The sequence below is a fragment of the Myotis daubentonii genome, chromosome 17 (genome assembly GCF_963259705.1).
Source record: "Myotis daubentonii chromosome 17, mMyoDau2.1, whole genome shotgun sequence".
NCBI lineage: Eukaryota > Metazoa > Chordata > Mammalia > Chiroptera > Vespertilionidae > Myotis > Myotis daubentonii.
The window spans coordinates 26,429,315-26,450,468 of record NC_081856.1 but is presented as its reverse complement, the minus strand read 5'-3'; the positions used below and the strand labels follow the sequence as shown (position 1 = coordinate 26,450,468).

The window sequence follows — 21,154 nt, the reverse complement described above, 5'->3', positions numbered from 1 at the left end:
AGAGTGTGCTGCAATGCGGACAGTCCTGTGTGTGTGAGTGTATGTGTGTGTTTTAGGTGCGTGGATTTGTGTCATTGACTCAGTATTCCACGACATGCATCATTCGTTGTTGTTTAAGTAAATAATTTATTGGTAAGTATTGCAAGTAAAAATTACCTTGCACCCTAGCTGGTTTGGCTCAGTGGAAAGATAGTAAGCCTGTAGACAGAAGGGTTCATTTCTGGTCAAGGGCACATGCCCAGATTGCAGGCTGGACCCACAGTAGGGGGTGTGCAGGAGGCAGCCAATCAATGGTTCTCTCTCATCACTGATGTTTCTCTCTCTCTCTCTCTCTCTCTCTCTCTCTCTCTCTCTCTCTCTTCCTCTCTGAAATAAAAAAATATATATACTTAAAAATTATCTTGCAATTTCTCGGCATTTCAGTGTGCTATATGTCACAAAAGGACCAAAAGATTACACTGAAAATTATCACATACATTGTGAGGATATTTGTTTAAATGTTGGTCTCTTTACATTACTAAAATCGTCACGATATAACAATTTCATAAGGGAATTTAGTGAGGAAAATTTTAGAGAGAACTCTCAGAACAGCACATAAGAAAGACAAAGGACAACGATTAAAATCTAGATAATTTGGGCTTTCCCTTGAGCCCCATGATGACAAGTCCAGGAAGCAACTCCCTCCACTTCTGACCTGGCCCTACTGCCTTTAAGCCTTGCTCTCTAGATTCTTACCGAGTCTCTCAGGAAAACTCCCCGCTGGCACGGAGGCACCGAGTTTATTGTCACTTGGTCTCTCAGTCACAGGAAAGAGGATGGGCCCCAGACCCATGAAAGCGGTTGAATAAGAATAGGTTTCCATGTGAAAACCCAGCCTATTGTGGACATGGAAGAAGAAACTTTGGGCTGTTTTTGGCATTTTGAATCTTTAATGTTGGGAACTGTCCAACAATCTTTACAGATTTTCTTTTCCCTAAAGGAGGCCACTCTTAATAATTTCTTGCTATTCTGAGAGTGTATTTGTGCTACTGCAGATTTCTGGCCTCTTCTTTGTCAGTTTGAGCCGATCCTTGGTACAAAAGTGACAAGTAGTGATGGTGGGAAACTGACAGAATGCGGCGTAGGGATGAGTCTTGCTCGTTTTTTCGGTGTGGGGCTGGAGACATAGAGCCTTGTTACATGCTTTTAGTATTTCTTCTGCCATGTTGAATGTGAGTCAGGGGTTGCCATATGTAAAATGTATCACAGACAAGATCTATGCTATGTCAACCTTTTATGCCCTTTCCCACGGAAACAACCCATATTTTTTAGGGCAAGATCACTCAAACACATTTCATGGTTGTCTACTTTCATCTTAAAAGTCTAGAAAAAAATGTTTTTTCTAGATTTTTTTTGTTTCTGCATTTATATTTTCTACTTAGCCCATAACTCTGGGGTGATCTGGGCTGTTCAAGCATGCTTTTTGCTGGTGGCTGCATAAAATGTATGATGTTCTTGGACAGTCAAGACCCTAGCTTTTGAAAAGTGGAAAGATGAGTAGTGCTGACAGCTCAGTAGAACTGTCTGAGCTCACAGTTCACCTTTATACCCCAACTCCAGCACCATCTGGTAACTCCAAGGCCAGTGCGGTGGAGTAAGTCCCACAGCTCAGCCTTGGAATACCTTGGCATTTTGGGGTTCAGTAACCACCACATGTTTCTACCCCCCCACCTCTCATGTCTTTTCCAGCAGCTCCCGTGCTCCAGCCACATGGAGTTTCATCTCTGTACCATTGCCAGTGCTATTTTTCTCTCCCTACGGTGCCTTCCTGACATCTTGTTTGCCTGTCAAACATCTACTTACTGTCCAACTTGTCGCTCAAGTATCATATCTTTATTGAAATTTGTTTGTTCTTTATTCCTTTACTTCTCCATTCTTGCCATTAAGAAGTGGTCAGTCTCCTCTTCTCCTATAATATCTGCAATTATTTCTTACATCACCTACAGCACTTGGTGAATTGATACCTTTACACATCTGTTTTCTTCTTTCACACTGAAATTTTCTTCAGCACAGTTTCCTTGTCTCTCTTGTTCTTGTATTCCCCAGCACTTAGCAAAGTGCCTGCCACACAAAAGGTGCTTTCTAAATATTTATTGAATAGATAGAAGGATGGAAGGAATAGAAGTGTGTTTGAATGTGGAATTATTTGAATAACAATAACTGTGGTTATTGTGGTAAAGTAGTAACATTTATGTACCACTTAATAGTACATAAAATATTTTTACATGACTATTCATTTCAGCTTCACAACAGCTCTGTGAGGTAGGCAACTTAGTAAAGAGAGTAGTATCACAAAGCCAGCAAGTGGGAAGGTTGGCTTTCTGAGGTCAGCCTTGGCTTTTTCTGCCAAAAGGAACTTCTGACACAGGAGTTTGCTTGGTTGAGAGGGAAGCTGGTATGATTAGCTATCATTCATGCTGAGTACATTTTCCAAAGTGGTAATATTTTCACCAAATTTTAGGGTAATATTCTTTTCTAAAAAATATATTTTATTGATTTTCTACAGAGAGGAAAGGGGAGGGACAGAGAGTTAGAAACATCGATGAGAGAGAAACATTGACCAGCTGCCTCCTGCACACCCCCCACTGGGGATGTGCCCGCAACCAAGGTACATGCCCTTGACTGGAATCAAACCTGGGACCCTTCAGTCTGCAGGCCAACGCTCTATCCCCTGAGCCAAACCGATCAGGGCTAGGGTAATATTCTTTTTGGAGACAATGAAGGAAAGATATTAAAGAAAGCTATGAGAAAGCAAGACAGAGGATGTTAGAGATACAGGTTGTATTAACGATTGAGGATTTATTAAAATGGTGGAGCTTATTTTTCTGTGCCAAGTTATCCTCAGGCCACACTTTTGAACCTAGCCCACGTATCAGGTTCAGTCTTAGACCTCGCTTGTCTTTGTTACAGCTTGGTATGTGGAGTGTGCTCCCCAGGGGCCTCAGTTATATTTACAAGTGTTTCTGATTGAGGACTGGTAAACCTGAAGAGATAGATGGTTAGCAAGGTTAGTAATTTATGTATTTTATTCTGCAAGCCACAGTTGTGACATCATTCTTACCAGTGATGAGTCCATAGTATATTGGATCATGTTTGACTTAAAGCTATTTTAATAGTTACCTTTTAATATTCAAAATCAATGAAGAATAAGGCTTATTGTAAAAATTAAGAAAAACAAAAATTAATTCTCTCTCTTTTTTTCTTCTTTTTCTTTTTTCTTTTCTTCAGATGGCTTCCCTTTATGTCTCAGGGCATAATTCATTCAGAAATTGAACTTTATCTTCAAGGTGAGGATTAAAAAAATCTTCAGTACAAGAAAGTACAAGATGATTTTGATAAACTGGATGTCATGGAATAATCCCCAGTTGTTTCCAGAATGTCCCCTTTGATAGTTTCCCCTTTGCATCAAATTTATAATTATTTTTCACAGTGAAAATAAAAGCATATATAAAGATGTGTCTTGCAATGTTATATGCCCTACTGCAAGTTACAAATTAGTCTAAGGATTTGCTATACTGTTAAAGAGTTAAACTCATACTTCTTTTTCTTCCACTTATGTCATCAGACAGATCTATTATTAACTGCACTTCACTTTTATTTTTTTGCAGAAATGCAAATAAATCATCAACCTAAAATACAAGAGGAAGCAAATGGTAAATGTTATTGCCACTTTTCACCTTTTAATCATCTGAAATAACTGGTTTCTTTTTCAAGATGACCTATCCTGACCAGTTTTTATATATTCTTATTGTATATTATTAAACTATTGATAGAAAAATATTTAAAATGAATATAGGCACAGGCATTAAGTTATTGCTTGGTTTATAATGAAAGTAACATAAATGACCTTAGCTTCAAATGCTTTTTCCTTTCAATAATTTAAACATAAGAGAAATAATCATTTTCAAGTGATTAATTTCTATTCATTGTACTTTTTCTTTATTAAATTTGCATATTGCTTTCTAGTTTTCTTTTTAAGTCTTTTGAAGTTAGCTTTTTCAATTAGGTCCTCTTTAAATCAACCACAATTGTATTATTAGTATGTTTACATTTTAAAGCTGATCTGAATGTGATGGATAAATGCAGATAACAAATATGCAAAACAAGTTAAATACCAGTGTTTAGATAGTCATTCATCCTTCCTTGATTCTAGAACCTTGTTTTACACCTTTCCCTGACAGACAAAATATCCATATTTCAACATAGAAATGGAATGGAATGGATTTGACATTGAAACAGTAATACTATGATTTTAGCATCTTCAGAATGTCTAACAGCTATGAAGAAACATTGCCAAAAGAGTTTATTCTCAACCAGTTTAGAGATAATTCACAGAAAGCATAGTACAGTTTGGGGTAAAATATACTTAATGAAGTGATTTTCAACCTTACAACTATTCTTTGGGCTGAATAACTTTTTTTCTTGTGCAATCTGGGTCAGACTTGGCAGAGAAGGACCATCCCTGCTTCACACAGTGTCAACTGGGAAGGCTCAACTGCCACAGGAGTTGTGATATACTGTCAAGTATATCATCATCCCTGGATGCTAATAACACCTACCCCATTCCCTAAATTGTGACCACAGAATATATCTTCAGGCATCACCAAATGTCCTCTGGGGCAAAATCACCCCCAGGTGAGAACCACTGACCTAGAGACTAGTGGTCCTGGTGGAAGAGTGGCTGAGAAAGGTTGAATGGCAGGTCTGGAAAGGGAGATGTGGCAGACCGTATTTGCTGAAAATGCCTATAACACTTCCTGTCCCATGTGCTCTTCCAGACCTTGTCAGTCTCCCATCAAAAGGCAGAATCAACCTGGGCAGACCTTTGAGACTGCCTCCACTGTGAGTGCGCAGCAGGTGTCATGCTATGCGACATTTCCGCTGTACACTAGCCGGTCAGGAAAATCAACACTGCTCTGCCGGGTTGTTCCTGTCTTCATCTCTCTCTGGAGATGTTTGTCCTTAGAACCCAGCCACATACCATGACCGTAAGGGAGCACAGACCACATGGAGAGCTCTACATGGAGAGGCACAAAGGTATTTCCCTGATCCCCGGCTGACCTTCCAGCCAGCAGCCCGCACCAACTTGCCGGGCATCTGAGAGGGCCATCTTGGATTCAGATCCTCCTGTGGCAGTTGAGCCTTCCCAGTTGACACTGTGTGAAGCAGGGATGGTCCTTCTCTGCCAAGTCTGACCCAGATTGCAGTCACTGGCAAAATAAATAATTATCATTTTTTTATTCCATTAAGCTTAGAATGGTTTGTTACAAAGCAATAGGTAAGTACAGCCATAGAATTGGTAGAGGGTAGTTCATGTAGACCTGCGTATGTGTGTAGGCCAAGATTTGAATTCTGGATATACTGAGGACTATGAGTTGCTATCCTAATGAGTGGCATACCGTGAGGTGTATCTGAAGGTAGGTTTGGGTCTAGTAAATTGTTTGGAGGCTGGAAAGTGCAGCACTTGAGAACTGTTAGTAAATACTCAAAGAGAAGCAAGAAATAGGTTTCTGTGTTCGCTAAGGTAAGGTGGATGATCAGTAAAGACAGGGATATGGGGGGAAGTTTAGCAGCAAGTATGAAGGATAAGCTTGAAGGGAATTTGGGGTAAAGGCAAGATGAAAATGCCATTGAGGAGAAGCTAGAATCCAGATTGAGGATGGCCACAGGGACTCTGGGGCACCTGGAAAGAACATGACATTTAGCTATCATGCCATTCTCCCTGACAAGGATCAGGATTTGAAGTGGAGTTGAAGGTACTAAACAGAGAGGCAGGGGCTTCATGGTAAATTGCACTGAAGAATAGTTAATCCTTACTTAATAGTGAGATCCAACCAGCTACCAACAAGCAGAGAGGCTCCTGAGCATCCTGGGTGATAGTGCAGATTCTAAATCTTCACTACATCCCTTGCTCACTGCATGGCATGGAGCAATCACTGTGTTTCTCCATGCCTCCTACTTTCTTATAAAATAGAGACAATAATAGAAACTATCAGGGTTGCTGTGAGGATTAGGTAAAATAATATTTATAAAACACTTAAATAGAGCCTGGTACATCTTGTGTACCCGATAAATGTTAATTTTTAGACTACATTTTTCCTTGTGTTGAAATGCATCATGGATCCGGAGCACCTGGCAACAGTCCCCTGAACAAGCATTTGGGCTGGAGCAGGCAGCACACCCCACTATTGTCAACTATTTATACTCCTGTTTATCTCCATTCAGCCCTGTAAATTGGGGTGTCTTTTACTATGTCCCACAACAATAAATAATAGTCAGAATCATTGAAATGACAAAAGTTTTACTCTATAACCATGACATAAAATATATAACAGATTCATTTCTTTTTTTAAAATATATTTTTTATTGATTTTTTACAGAGAGGAAGGGAGAGAGATAGAGAGAAACATCGATGAGAGAGAAACATCGATCGGCTGCCTCCTGCACACTCCCTACAGGGGATGTGCCCGCAACCAAGGTACATGCCCTTGACCGGAATCGAACCTGGGACTCTTCAGTCCACAGGCCGACACTCTATCCACTGAGCCAAACCGGTCAGGGCTAACAGATTCATTTCTGATAGTGTTTTATGGTTGTTTTCTGAACTTGAAGTGAAGAAAATTGAGCATTATTTGAAACCCTTTTATTCTAAGCAGCATAGCTGTTTCTAATTCTGTATCAAATGTCCCAACTCTTGTGCTATTCAGCACATAATTTCTCGATTGCTTTACATGTATACTAGGATTAATATTATTTGTCTCTTGGAAAAATAAAAGTTCTTCTGAAGTACTTAAAAAATTCAAAAAATGTCATAATCTTATGAGTCTATATTTGAAGGACTTGTGAATTTATTTACATAGATTTGTTTGGAGATAAAATTATCAAAGTTAGAATAAAGTAATAATTTGTCTGTTTATAGTATCTTTGCCAAATCTCATTTAGATATATTTATATGCCCTTCAAAATTTGGATGATACAAGGTCAATATTGTTTTTATTATTATTGTACTAATAACAAGATGAATTATGAGGCAAATAACAATGTTCTTGCCCTTTGTACCAAAAATGACACTAATGAAACCTCATTAGAAGGACTTGTTCTTTTTAAATTATGAAATAGTTAAATATTGTTCTGAAACATTTGTAATAATACATGAATATTCTTTCTCACACATGCAGTCTTTTAAAAAATACTCCTTAATGGATCCCAAAAGGTTTTATAAATCACTCACTCATTCACTTTTTGAGAGACTACTCTGTGTGAAGTAGTGTACTAGTAAAGAGGCAGTGGGAATATGGAGACATTTAAGACCAAAAGTTGGCCTTCCAGTGGCTTACAATCTTGGTGGATAGACGGGGGTAGGAGCGCACAGACAGATGGCGTTTATTCACATATCTAAGAATTGAAGTGTGCACAGGGTCCAACAGAAGCAAGGAGAGATGGGTTCATTCCAATTATTTTGAGGGATGTCTGGAGGGGGCTTCTTAGAGGAGGTAACTTGTGAGCTGAGCCTGAAATCAAAGGTGTTCACCAGATGGGAGGAGGAGAATAGAGTTAGAGGACAAACATTCTGGCAGAGGTATTTCAGACAAAGTCCTGGAGGTGGGAAGGAGCCCTTTAGGATAGATAAAGGATGGTGCAAGGGAAAGTGGCTATAGGGGGAATGAGTTCATAGGGGGCAGAGGCTGCTTGATGGGGTGCTGTGGGCATCAGTATCATGAACAGAGTTGCATTCAGCATTTGACAGGCATGCTAATCTATGAGCCATGTTAAAATACCACTAAGGATGTAAAGATGGAGGTCATTTTATTTATTCTGACCTCCCTCTGGAAACAAAGGGGATGTGGGTGGAAGAAATTCTTGGATTCATCCCCTGGAGTCTGGAGGGTCCTCACGGGGCTTTGGGGAAGGGGGTGAATCTGGTTAATGTTAGAGCCTTTGCTCCCTAAGTCACCTGCTGTTCCCATTCTCCTTCATCTTCCTCTGCCACAATGCTCACCCTCTCCACCAAGTCAGAGTCAAATACACCAAGTACTCAGGAGCTTGCGGTTTGCAGAGGAGCAGTGGGTTTGTCACTCTCACTGCATCTGACTGCGCCCTGCTCGTAAGGTAAGTGACTATGCTTGCTGTCTGGTGTGCCACAGGCAAAGCATGCCTGTACCATAATTTTCCCTGTGCATCGAGGTGACTTAAGCTTTGAGTTTTTCCTCTGTCTGTTGAACTAACAATTACATGGGAAGAGCTTAATTTACATGCATCTTCCCTGCATTTCTTTGAGTACTATATTCAGTGGGTAGTTGCCAAGTAACTGAAAATGTGTCTAGACACAGATGTTTCTATATTCAACCACAGGGTCCATTTTCTGAGCTACAGAGTTAAATGCATGCCAGCTCTGTGACAGAATTCTGCACAGAATAAGAAAGATAAAATGTTAAGATCTAAGGAAGGGGCTATTCAACATCACTAGCTATAGGGACTTAGTTCACCAACAGAAACCATCTGTGCCTTCCTGAAAATAAATCTCCAATTAATAAGGAAAACTTTGGAAAGGAAAAGGTTAACAACAGGCCTGCAATCTGTTATCCCGCTTTACCTGGGAAATGAAAGCAATGCCTCTGTCAAATCCCCTGGCGTACATGCTAATAATCAGACCTCCTGGTAAAAACACTAATGGTATTTTTAAGTAAAAAGATAATAGAGAGCTCTTATCTGTGACATGCTTTCAGCAGCCGTTCCAGTTTTCTGTTGCTGCACGAGAAACCGCCCCCAAATTGAGTGACTCTAAACAATAATTTATTATTATCTTGTACTTTTCAGTGGGTTGATGTGGCTCAGGTAGGTGATTTTTGCTTGGAGACTCTTGGGGTCCAAGAGGGAGTGTTCTAACAGACCCAGGCCTGTCTAGACCCTGGAGTCTCAGAATGTCACTTGTGATGCATTCTATTGGACAAGGGCAACCCGGACTCAAAGGGAGGGAAACAGACCCCACCTCTTACTAGAGCAATACAATGGTCACTGCAAAAGAGCAAGTGGGTTAGTAGACATCCGTCAGGCCTTCTTTAAATATGCTCTCTGACCTAACAGGAGGTGCCTGCTTTGTCCAGGTTGCCTATTGTGAATAAACCTGGTATTTATGGGTTGGTGGAAGCGTGACTGGAAACAGTTACTTAAACTGGGAAATCAATGGGGGTTAATAGCTTTGCATGCATTGTTTAAATCTCTCATCATAACTATTTTGTATTTTAAATAGACATTCTTAGAAGAGATAAGTGATCATATTTTAAAAAAGTAAACTATACAAAATAGGAGAAAATACTTATTTTATTTGGGCAGTAGAAAAGAAAATCATGCCCAGGAAAACTTGAGAATCAACAAAAATCACCACGGAAGACATTTCATTAGTTAGCCCACCTTTAAAGCTCCTGTCATGGTGACATGCTAATTCCAGATGGGACGATCACAGGAGCATTATATAATTCAATGGCTCCCTGCTGCTTGTCTCTATTTTATTGAAGAAGATACGTAAGCCCATGTACAAAGTTATTCCTATCCTTCTCCCTGTGATAGCATGACAGGAAAATCCCAGGGTAGGCTCAGAGGGCAGCGGAAGGAGATAAGGTTGAGGTAGGAAAGAAGATCCATAAAAAGGAAAGAAATTCTGTAACTTTTTGAACTATGCATCCAAGCACAGGTGAAAAAAAGACTTTCTGTGAGAACTAATACCGCGATAGAATTCTCCATGGGACTGTAGTTAGAAATGCTTCCTATTTTCCCAGCTGAACTGAAATTCCTCAGAGCAAACTTGCCACAAGGTGGAGTGTACAGTGAACCACTTTGAGTCCTCCTCCTTTGGCTTTTGGATACTGAGGCTTAAGTTCTAATTTTTTTATTTTTTATCAACTGTAACATCATGAAAAATTTACTTGTTGCAAGTTTTATTAAACAGCTTAGAGATAATCAAATGATCTTTGTGAATGTATTGGGGAGAGGGAATAACATTATGTATTAAAAAGAAAGATAACATCTAGTGAAGGAGTTACTGAGAACTTGGGTGTCCAGAATGGTGGTAGGTCTTACTCATATTTGTAAATGTTAAAAATACTCACAAAGCAGTATGCATCTGTGGAGCCTTTGAAAATAACAATAAAAACATCTTTAAGTTGTCCCTTCAATCCAGGGATAACCTGGGTGGGTAGAGTTGCATGCCCTGCATTGAGTTCTAGCAGAAAAGACTCTACCCTCTGTTACGCTTGACTACATGGTGTGGATTCAGCATGAGCAGGTTTTACTGCTGTGAGGTTGATGGTATAATTTTCCAAAGTGCACAGAACGATAAAAGAAATCCTATCTCAATTTATTTTTCCAACTCAACAAGTCATAGTACAAGTTGTAGATCTTTTAAAAGATGTTTTCTGTCATGTCCTGCTTGCCTCAGCCTTCCTGTGCCTCCAGCATCACCACAGAGATCCAGTCTGCTTATAATATACCTTTGTCTTTATTTCAAATACATCTTTTTTACACCCTCCCGCTCCCAAACCTAACTCCTTTTGTAAGTCCTGCTTTCAACATGTTGCTCCTTATTTATTGGTTCATTCCAACCCTTAAGGCACTCCAGCAATCTTTCTTAAAAACTTTTTTTTAGCTCTTTTTGCTTCATTTTTGGCCTTCTGTGTTCTCACTGTGATTCTGCTAGGACTGTATTACTAACCTCAACCTGACAGGGCATTCTCCTAGTACAGATAACAACTTATAGTGTCCGGTTATTAGTATGTCCGTCATTCTTCCCACTCAAAGATTTGACAGTGATGCCTAAATAAACTTCTACTTTTTCCAGCCAAACCATATTAAATGCCTCCAACAGAGCATTTCTGCCCCAAATATATGCTTTCCTGAAAAGCTCGCTGCTTATTTGCTTTGCAATTAAAATGCTATAATATTTCTACAGTTTTTCCACGCCAGTTTCAAAAGGAGTCCATGATTAACAATTATCAATACTTCTTGATTTCACAAAGTATTCATTTCACAACTAAGTAGATTATGTAGAATTCTTCATTTCCTAATATTAATATGGTTTTCCTCCACAATTTCTTATTGATTTTCTTTTTCCTTTGCAGAAGGAGATTGGAAGTTGACTGTTGTCACTGGGGATCTTGAAAATGCGGGCACCACGGCAACAGTATCCCTTTATGTTTATGGAGAAACAAGATGTTCAGGTCCAATTATTTTAGGCTCTGGGAAACACCAGCTGTTTAACCCCAACAGTGCAGATATGTTCAAGGTAAAATTGATATACTATCACCTGCTTATGAAAATATCTTCTGATCTACAGTTCCTAAGATGAAATAGAGAATTGTGTATGTTTTGCATTTACATGACATTTTTTTGGAAAACATCATTTTTTTTTATCCTAATGGAGTTGGAAAACAGGAGTAATAATAGAAATAGAAGGTTTTGTTTGTTCCCCACTTTTTATGTGCATAAAGGCAACACAGTATATGAACTTTAGAAAACTTAAAACTTATTATGGAAAAATGTATTTCTAGGTCACCATCAGGTCAAATATTTCTATTTTGAGTATCTTTTCTCATCCTTTTCACGTCCATGGAGTATGATGCTGTGATGGAAAGGTGGTGAGCCTCATGGCCAAGACAGAGTCGAAGGAGTCAGAGGGCCAACATTTGAATGGCCAAGATTTAGCACTTACCAGCGTGGCTACTTGTACAAGTTACTTAATTGCTATGTGCCTCAATAACTCTTACCTCAGAAGGTTATCATGAGAACTAAATGAATTAATCCATGTAAAGTGTTTAGTGTAGTGCCTAAAATGCTCAGTGAGTGAGTGCTATGATTATTATAGTACGTAAACATTTTTTTATTCCCTTATTAGAAAAGGAGATACATAGTCTACCTAATTATAAATTATATTAAATAAATGTTGCGTATATGAAGTTTACCATATCATTTGCTATTGATGGCTTTCGCGATTTCTGATGAGAAGTCAGCTGTTAATATTTTTGAAAATCCCTTATATGTGATGAATTGTTTTCTTTTGCCACTTTCAAAATTCTCTTCTTGTTTTTGGCTTTCAATAGTTAGACTATGTAGACTGTCTTCCTGCTGTTTTTCTCAGCTGCCATAGTTGCAGTGTTGTTGTTTTTTAGGATATTGTGGAGCTTGAGAGAGAGAAATGGAAATAGACCAAGTTATAATGCACGAACCCTTCTGTTCTTACTAAGGTTCATAGCTTTCATTGAATAAATGCTCCTCAGATTGTTGCGACCCTTTGATTAACTCCCAGAATTTTTGAAAATTTGATTTAAAAAGATTTGCCATTGTTCTATGGAGGATTGGATCTATGAAAGGCCTCAATATGCCATTCTAGCAGTCTTTCTCTACCTGTTTATATCTTTATTTTGTTCTATTTTACTGAAATGTCTATTACTCTATAAAATCTTCTAATTCTAGCTGTGATTTCTATAATTTTCTGAAGGTAAGTAAGAACTGGCCCAATGTAAATGTGACTTTGGGCCTAAAATATATCATGTGACCAAATCCATGGAATTGAAGAGCCACCAGGCAAGTGGAGTTGAAACATTGACTATCCCATTACTGTCAGAACAGTGAAAAATTTCCTTTTATATAACTGGTTCATGTTACATGTGGCAATGTGAGGCAACTCTAATGTTTCCCTAACCCAATCATAAGTCTTGAAGGGGAACTTGAGTGTAGCATGCTATAGGAGGAATCTAGTTTCAAAAAAGGAATTGCAAAGTGATGGAAGACCTTATATTAATTTTGGTAGCTACCTTCCATAGACTATAGGGTCAGCCCTATAGGAGCACCTGAAATGTCACTTAGATTTAGATGGAAGGAAATGAGACATCCTCAGAAAAATGACCAAGCCAAAAATCAGAACAAAGAGTCCATCATAGCAGAAAATTTGAAGATAGTCAGCGAGGATTTCCTAGACTGCAAGGGCTAGATCTCATTCATTCGCTAAATCTTGAATTCTTTTTTTCTTTATGTTGACATGATTACAGATGTCCCCTATTTCCCTCCCTTTTACCCCCTCTATGCAGGCCCTCCCTCCCCTCGCTCTGGCCCTAACCACATTTTTGTCTGTGTCCATGGGATATGCATATATGCTCTTTGGCTATTCTGTTCACCTTTGTTAATCTTATCCATTGACTAGCATAGACTAGATACTCATGAATATCTGTTGAAAGCATGAAAGTTTAATGGAAGTGACTTTGCTGGAATGTGTTTAATATTTGTTACTTTCACCTGAGGCATTCATTGTTGAATTTTCCTGTGATCATTCTCACCTTGAGGGCATAATAAAGGCGTCCCATGTATCTTGTATGGTTATTATTTACTTATAAATCTTTCCAGAGATTTCGCTGAGCTTTTATTGCATTTTTGTAAATCAAAACATTAAATAGTATTCTCTGTTGCTTGGGAAAAGTTAATGGCTAAGCCGTTCACTCTTAGAAAATAGTTTCCTGTTTCTGGTTCAGTACTATATAAAGTCAATTAATTTTGTAGATAGATAGGTTTAATATTATGAGCTCATAGGGCACTTTCACAATTATTTGAATATCCCTTATGTTCCTAGAATAAAATGTAAAATACATTTTTTGCCTTTTAAAATGCAATTTAGATCAGCAGAAAATAGAGGACCTATATTTGAGTTTCACCTTTGACCTTTACTAGCTAAGGAAATATGGATAAATCACTTAAAATTTTTAAGCTTTAATTTCCTCCTTTGTAAAATGGGTACAATAATACCTTATAATATTATTGTACATACTCAAAGAGTTAAAAATCAAAATACTTTGTATAAAGTATAAAATATTCTTGTCTTTATACTCCTGCAGCTAACTCTGCCCACAAATTGGGATAGGCTTCTTGATGGGGTGAAATTTAAAATAAGTTTTCAGATGAATGAAGGCAGGAAGGCAGCTTGGCAGATGGCTGGTAGGTGGCTATTGCTGGCATGGGAGTTCTATGTAGAAACATGTCAGGAGGCTGGAGTAGGAGGAAGGAATAGAGGGAGCCAAGACTAGCTTGGCTGGACCAGAGTAAAGCAGTGAATGCATAAGTAATAGAAAGAATGTTTATCTTGGGCCTTTTCAGTGTTTAAAGGTTAGATGACCACGTGGATCTAAAAATTACTAGCCATTAACTACATTGATGCCAGTGTGTCATTTTGATTTTGGCACAACTCTGTATGACTTTCTTTTTATATTTTTCTTTTCCCCTCTCCTTCTCCTATCCATCCTCTTTCTTTAACTTTTCCCCTCCCCTCCCCTCCCCTCTTCTCCCTTCAGTTCCTTTTCCTGGTGGACTTGAAATTTGGAGTTCAGTAATGGACTTTGACTCTATTTGGCAGCACTAAGCAGTGTCCTGCCAACACAGCCAACTTTCCTGTGGGTGGCAGATCCCAGGGACAATTTAACTTAATCTTTTCTTCAGTTACCAAAGTTGAAGTATTTTCTAAAAGCATATATATTTGGACCACCAAATTTTCACATATGAATTCTTATCCAAAGAAGCCAGTGGAGCTTCTCTACTTAAATATAGAATAAACTACCGAAACCAAAACCCCAATACAGAATAAATTACAAAAAGCAGTTTATCATTTTTTTAATAACAGCTAAATATTAAAACACAAAGGTTTTGGCCTCAGATAGCAGTCATTTTCATTTGTTTATTGGAGGATTACCAAAAGAGTTTGGCCTGCCAACTCCTGAAGAAGCCGAAACTTTTGTGGGAAGAAAAAAATGGCATTTGCTAATGTCTACTCTGAACTAAATGTTAGATATTGAGTAAAGTTGATGGTTCTATTTAACCCTTGCCTTCAAACTACCAACATGCTTATATCTTCCCTATTCTAAAAATGACCCTTACTCTGCTCTTAACTCACTAACCATTCTCCTTCCCTTCTTTACAAACCTTTTGAAATATGAACTTACCCTGTTGCTTCACTTCTTTCTCTTCCCATTTTCTCCTAAATCGCTTGCAGTTGGGAATTTTCTCCTGTTACCCCATATAATCCATGTTTTCTAGGATCAGCAGTGAAGTCTTAATTATCTCATCAGTTGTTATTAACTGAAGTTGTTAATCAGTAACCAGTTGATATTATAAGATACTATTTAGAAACATAAATCTACAATGCTCCATTTTCTCTAAGAAGAGAATAAATGCCCTAGACTGTAGCAAGAGAAATTGAAATCATAATCAAGAAACAACTATAAATAAAGGTAAAATACTCTTGGAATAATATTTATTATGTTTTCTTCTTCTCCAATAATATTAAACAATTGGGTAATTTTTTAATATACCCTAATTTAGATGAAAACAGCCTACAGGTAAGAAAATTTACTTTTTAAATTAAAATTTTCCCTCTAATAATGATCTCTGATGTTGTACATGCATTAGAAATTTAAGAACATAGGCTTTTTAAGGAGAAAAATAAGAAATATCTTCAAGTTGAAATAGGAAGACTAGAAAACCCCTATTGCAGTTCTTAGGTGGAATAGAATAAAATATAAACAAAAGGTTTGATCCAGTTTCTCAAAAATAATTTTAAGAAGACCAAATTGTTTCTTCTTCTAAAGATAGGGTGTTCAAAGGATATTATTTATTGTAATGTAATTCATCAAGTGTTTATAGAGCACACGATATTTTCAACACTGTGCTAAGACCCGTGGTAGGTATAGAACTATAAAATACAAAGCAATCACATTGAAGACAAAGGACATGTACACATGAAACAGATAGGATTCCAGAAATTTTATGAGTTGGTGCCCATTAAGCAATATAGATGAACATACTTTAGGGGCTTAGAGAAAGGATCTACATTCTCTCTTGGGACCAGCCAAAGCTAAACCCTTTATAGCTGTTGACTGGTGGGCCTTTCAGCTGGGATCAAGGTGAGCTGGAGATGTCATTCTATAAAAGCCAGGTAGCTTACTTAGCTCAAGGGAGCAAGGACATTGGCCTCTTTTTGGATTCCTGGCTCATTTTTCCTCCAGTCTTCTTTGTGTTTCCCAAATATAAAACTATCAACCCCAAATACAGCAGTAGTTATCCCTTTGCTTAGTATTCCCTACATCTTCTTAAACTTGCCAGGCAACCAAGACTACAAAATTTTATATTTAAAAAATGTCACTATAAACTTTGGCTTATTCTTTAGTCATAAGTATTCACCTAAGAAAATTAAGGGTCCAGAAAAATATATGAAAAAGAATGGAATTACAAAGTATCATCTCCCAAATGTTATTCAGAAAAAAGTGCTGTTGAATAAGTTCATTAATATAATTCCTTATTGTATCAAAGAGTAAGGTTTATTTTCATATACTATTATTAAGTTTCCATGATATATTAAATAGTTAAAAAGTTAGAGAAAACATATATGCTACCATTTATTTAAGAAAAGGGATATTATGTGAATATATCCATATATCTCCACATATTTACACATTTATATTCTTAAATTTAAAAAATAAACATTTGAAAGATTAACTATAAGCTAATAAATGATTACATTTGTGGAAGGAGGGGCTAGGTCAGAGGGGTCAGGAAAGGAAACTAAACTTCTTTGAATAAACCTCATATTTCAGCCCTGACCAGTTTGGCTCAGTGTATAGAGCGTTGGCCTGCGGACTGAAGGCTCCAGGGTTCGATTCCGGTCAAGGGCATGTACCTTGGTTGCGGGCACATCCCCAGTAGGGAGTGTGCAGGAGGCAACTGATCGATGTTTCTCTCTCATTGATGTTTCTAACTCTCTATCCTCCTCCTCTCCTCTCTGTAAAAATCAATAAAATATATTTTTAAAAAACACACAAAAAAACACTCATATGTCAGTTTTGATTTGGAAACATATAAATATTTTATGTAACTTTTTTTAAAAAAAGTAACCCCTAAAAGTGAAAGGAAAATGAAACAACCTGTGTATCTGGATGATGTAAGGACACAGCAAATTATTTCAAGTTACATTAAAACCTAGAAATTTGACTACACAACCCTAGTAGGATGTATAGTAATAATTTAGTTGGCAGTAGTTTTGATACTAAATCTGAGACTGTAATATATCTACTGTGGGATAAAACACACGAATGTTAGTATCTTGGAGAACCACTTAAAATTTACTGGTTCAAAAAGGCTAATATTAAAAAATGTGGACAAAGATTTACCAAGCAAAAAGGAATAGTAAGAAAACAAGGGCTGCCTGGCTGGCATGCTCAGTGGTTGGGCGTCGACCTATGACCCAGGAGGTCACGGTTCGATTCCTGGTTGGGGCACATGCCTGGGTTGCAGGCTCGATCCTCAGTGTGGGGCATGCAGGAGGCAGCCGATCCATGATTCTCTCTCATCATTGATGTTCTTTCTCTCTCTCCCTCACCTTTCCTCTCTGGAATCAAAAGAAATATATATATATATTTTCTTTTTAAAAAAAGAAAGAAAACAATGGCTGCAAAACTGACAACTAAAAGCATTAAAGCCAAAAAACATTAAATGAGATAAAAAGGACACTTTGTAATGTTAGAAGCTACATTCCACAAGGAAGATAAAACTGTTATGAATACCAATGCATAAAATAACACAAGAAATACCCATACTAAACAAAAGCTACAAGGGATGCAAGAATTTAAATAGAAACCCACTAATATTAGGGGGCTTTCATATGTCCCTCTTGTTTCAAGACAGGTGAAGTTGACTCAAATTAATCAATTATATAAAAAAAGTAAACAACATAATTAATAAGGTTGATGTTTTGTTTATATATCAAGTGCTATACCCTACTAATAAAGAATATTTCCTCATTTCAAGTGCACATGGAATTGCTAACTAAATTTGGGTGCCAGTAGAAACATTTGTGGAGTTTTCATCTAGAGTTGCTCAAGTTTCACCTTGGAGCATATGATTCTCCATGAGTATGAAAGATGCTACTGGAGCCTGAAAAGCTGCTAATGAGGTCTGAGAAGCTGCTCACGTTATTCTGATTTTTTATCAACATCTGAAGAGCCCTGACAAAGGAGACAGATTCCATAAGGTACACTGTCAGTGTCTAGAATTTGAGAAAATACAAAATATTTGTTACTGAGAATGTTTTAGATCATCCTGGATCCAGAGTTTTTATCAACATCTTTGATTTTTTTTTTTCTGCTCAGACCTTTTAAGCATTTTCTGAATGGTGTTTCAATAAATTCATGCTTTTATTCTTGTGAATGTATTTATGCATTTTTATGAATTCGTTATGCCTCACTGGTTATTTATTTCTAATGCTAAGCTGCCTTTCAGGTGAAATATATTACAGCAGTGTTATTGTCCTTGACATTCTTCACTAAGTTTGAATATTGGGCTCGAGCATCAGAGTAAATAAGAATGGTGTTCGTGACTTTTCCACTAAACTAGAGGTATAAATTTGAAATAAAACAAATAATGGGTCAAGATAACATGGACCAATTTTGTGAAAGACGCAATTTGCAACACTCATACGAAAAAGAAATAACTTTTATCTAATAAAGAAATGAAATCATAATGAATAACCTTCAAAACTGAAAGCAATAGGCCAAGGTGGGTTCACTGATAAGTTTTATCAAACATTTAAGGAAGAAATGATACCAGTTTTCTATTATTTCTTTGAGAATATGGAAGCAGAAGAAATCCTTCCAGACTCATTTTATGAGATCAACATTACTATAGTACTAAAATCATACAAAGACATCACAAGAAAAGAAACTACAGACTAATATCTCTGGTGAACATAGATACAAAAATTCTCAACAAAATATTAACAAAGCACCCTGGCCTGTGGTGGTTCAGGGGTTGGAGCGTGGGCCCATGCACTGAAGGGTCTTCGGTTCTATTCCTGATCAAGGGCCCATATCTGGGTTTCAGGTTTGATCTCCAGCTTGTATGAATTCAATTATCTGACATTCTGGAAAAGGCAAAACTATGCAGACAGTAAAAGGATTGCCAGGGATTGGGTGGTGGGAGAGAGGAAATGGCAAGACACAGAGGGTTTAAAGGCATTAAAAATACACTGTATGAGATCATAATGGCATTACACATTTGTCCAAAGCTAGCCTATATAATAAAAGCCTAATATGCAAATAGACCAAACCACAGACCGACTGGCAGAACGACCGGTCGCTATGATGCGCACTGACCACCAGGGGGCAGATGCTCACTGCAGGAGTTTCCCCCAGCCTGCAGACCCCAACCGGCAGTGACAGGGGGCCAGGCCAGCCAAGGTGGGCGTCCGCCGGTCGCCCTGCAGATTAGCCCTGATCGCCGGCCAGGCCTAGGGCCCCTACCCGTGCATGAATTTCATGTACCCAGCCTCTAGTAGAATATAAGATATCAGGAGTGAACTGTAATGTATACTATGGATTTTGGGTGAGTATAAGTCAGTGTAGGCTCATTGATTGTAACAAGTTTGTAATTCTGGTGGGGAATACTGGTAATGGGGAGGCACTGCACGTGTGGGGACAGAGGGCATAGGGGAAATCTTAATTTTGGTGTGAACCTTGAACTTCTCTGACAAAGCAAGTCTTAATAAAATAAAATAAAAGAGAAAAAGAAAGGAAAAAGAAACCCCAATAACATCTTTCACACTCATTACTTGAATCTCCTAATGCTAATGGCTTTACCTGTCGTGAATGATACCCTGTGAAACTGTGCCAGGATAATCAAACTTTGTTCAAAACAGTGACTGAGTTTATACAACTGGAAAATACAAGCAACCTAGTCAGACTCTTAGTGTTTTGTCAGGACATTAGTTGTGACATCGTTGGTCAGGGGTACGTACACCTGCTTGTATCTATAGGTACCACAGAGGGCAAATGAATGTTGTCAATGGTTTCCAGACTGTTAGAGAATCTTGCCATTACATAAGACATCTGAAACGTTGTGAATGATGGGTCCATATGGGTACCGGCACCTCCAGTATATATGTTACTTGCTGAAAGACATTAATTTCTCTGAGTGGAGACGTACTGCTCTTGTGCAGAATGGGTGTGTCTAGTATAATAAATGAGAGAAGGTAATGAATGTAGCCTTTATTTTGTTTTTTCTTAACCTAGTGTCAATTGTAGAGCTTAAAGATGGGCATTCTCTCAATGTAAAATCATAGACATCTATGGTAAGTATATGTGGTTAAAAAAATACAGAAATTCACCTCTCTTTACAAGGTTCCCTGGCTACATTTAGCAAAGAAGTGTAACTAGTTTTTGGCAAGCAGTAATGGCACTGGATTAAAATTTCAAATAGAGTTCTCATGTTTTCACCCCCACATTTGTTTCAGAAACACAATTCCTAAACTTTTACACCTTGCTGTATGCGAACATATGTGCCTTAAGAGCTCATAACTTATATACTCAGGCTTACATTTATTTGGTGATAACTTTGAAAATGGAATATTACCTGTCACAGAAATGGCTTGTATTTCCCCTCCATTTCTTTCCCTGTTTTCTTAATAAAAATATTCTTTGCTTTAAAAAAATCATTGCTAAGAATGGATAAGGAAGAACATTTAGTACCTCCACAGGAAATGATGGGCCTCCTCGCCCTGGGACAGAACTGCTGTGAAGGTTACCAAACGTGGACTCTGTGGTGCCCTAAATAAGCTAAGTGCATGAATTTAAGCTACTGTTGTCCTTAAAGTCTGATTTGCCAGAGAATTAGGTTTCTGAGAGAAAAAGGAATAGAATAAGCAGGTTCCTGGTGGCAGAGGTGTCTCATTCTTATTTGTATGGTAGAGTGTTAAAATGATATTTATTGATTGTCTGAAAAGGGCCCTGCTTGTTTGAAGTATTCTGCATATCTCATCCAATTAAATTTTCTCCACCTGCTACAATGTAGGCTGCAAAAGTACAGGTAACTTTAAGAACAATGGGCAGCCCGGCCGACATGGCTCAACGGTTGTGGTTCGATTCCTAATCAGGGCACATACCTGGGTTGTGGGCTTGATCCCCAGTGTGGAGCATGCAGGGGCAGCTGATCAATGAATCTCTCTCATCTTGGATGTTTCTATCTCTCTCTCCATCTCCCTTCCTCTCTGAAATCAATAAAAAGATATATTTAAAAAAGAAAGAACAGTGGGCAC

At 37.9% G+C, this 21,154-nt stretch overlaps 1 protein-coding gene across 1 annotated transcript in view; it reads left to right on the top strand.

Annotated features, from left to right (window-relative positions):
- RP1 (RP1 axonemal microtubule associated) overlaps window positions 1-21,154 on the top strand; it is a 141,927-nt gene that overhangs the window by 85,235 nt on the left and 35,538 nt on the right. The window contains 3 exon segments of the mRNA XM_059671758.1: window positions 3,268-3,326; window positions 3,648-3,692; window positions 11,154-11,317. Coding sequence (XP_059527741.1) covers window positions 3,268-3,326; window positions 3,648-3,692; window positions 11,154-11,317 — 268 coding nt within the window.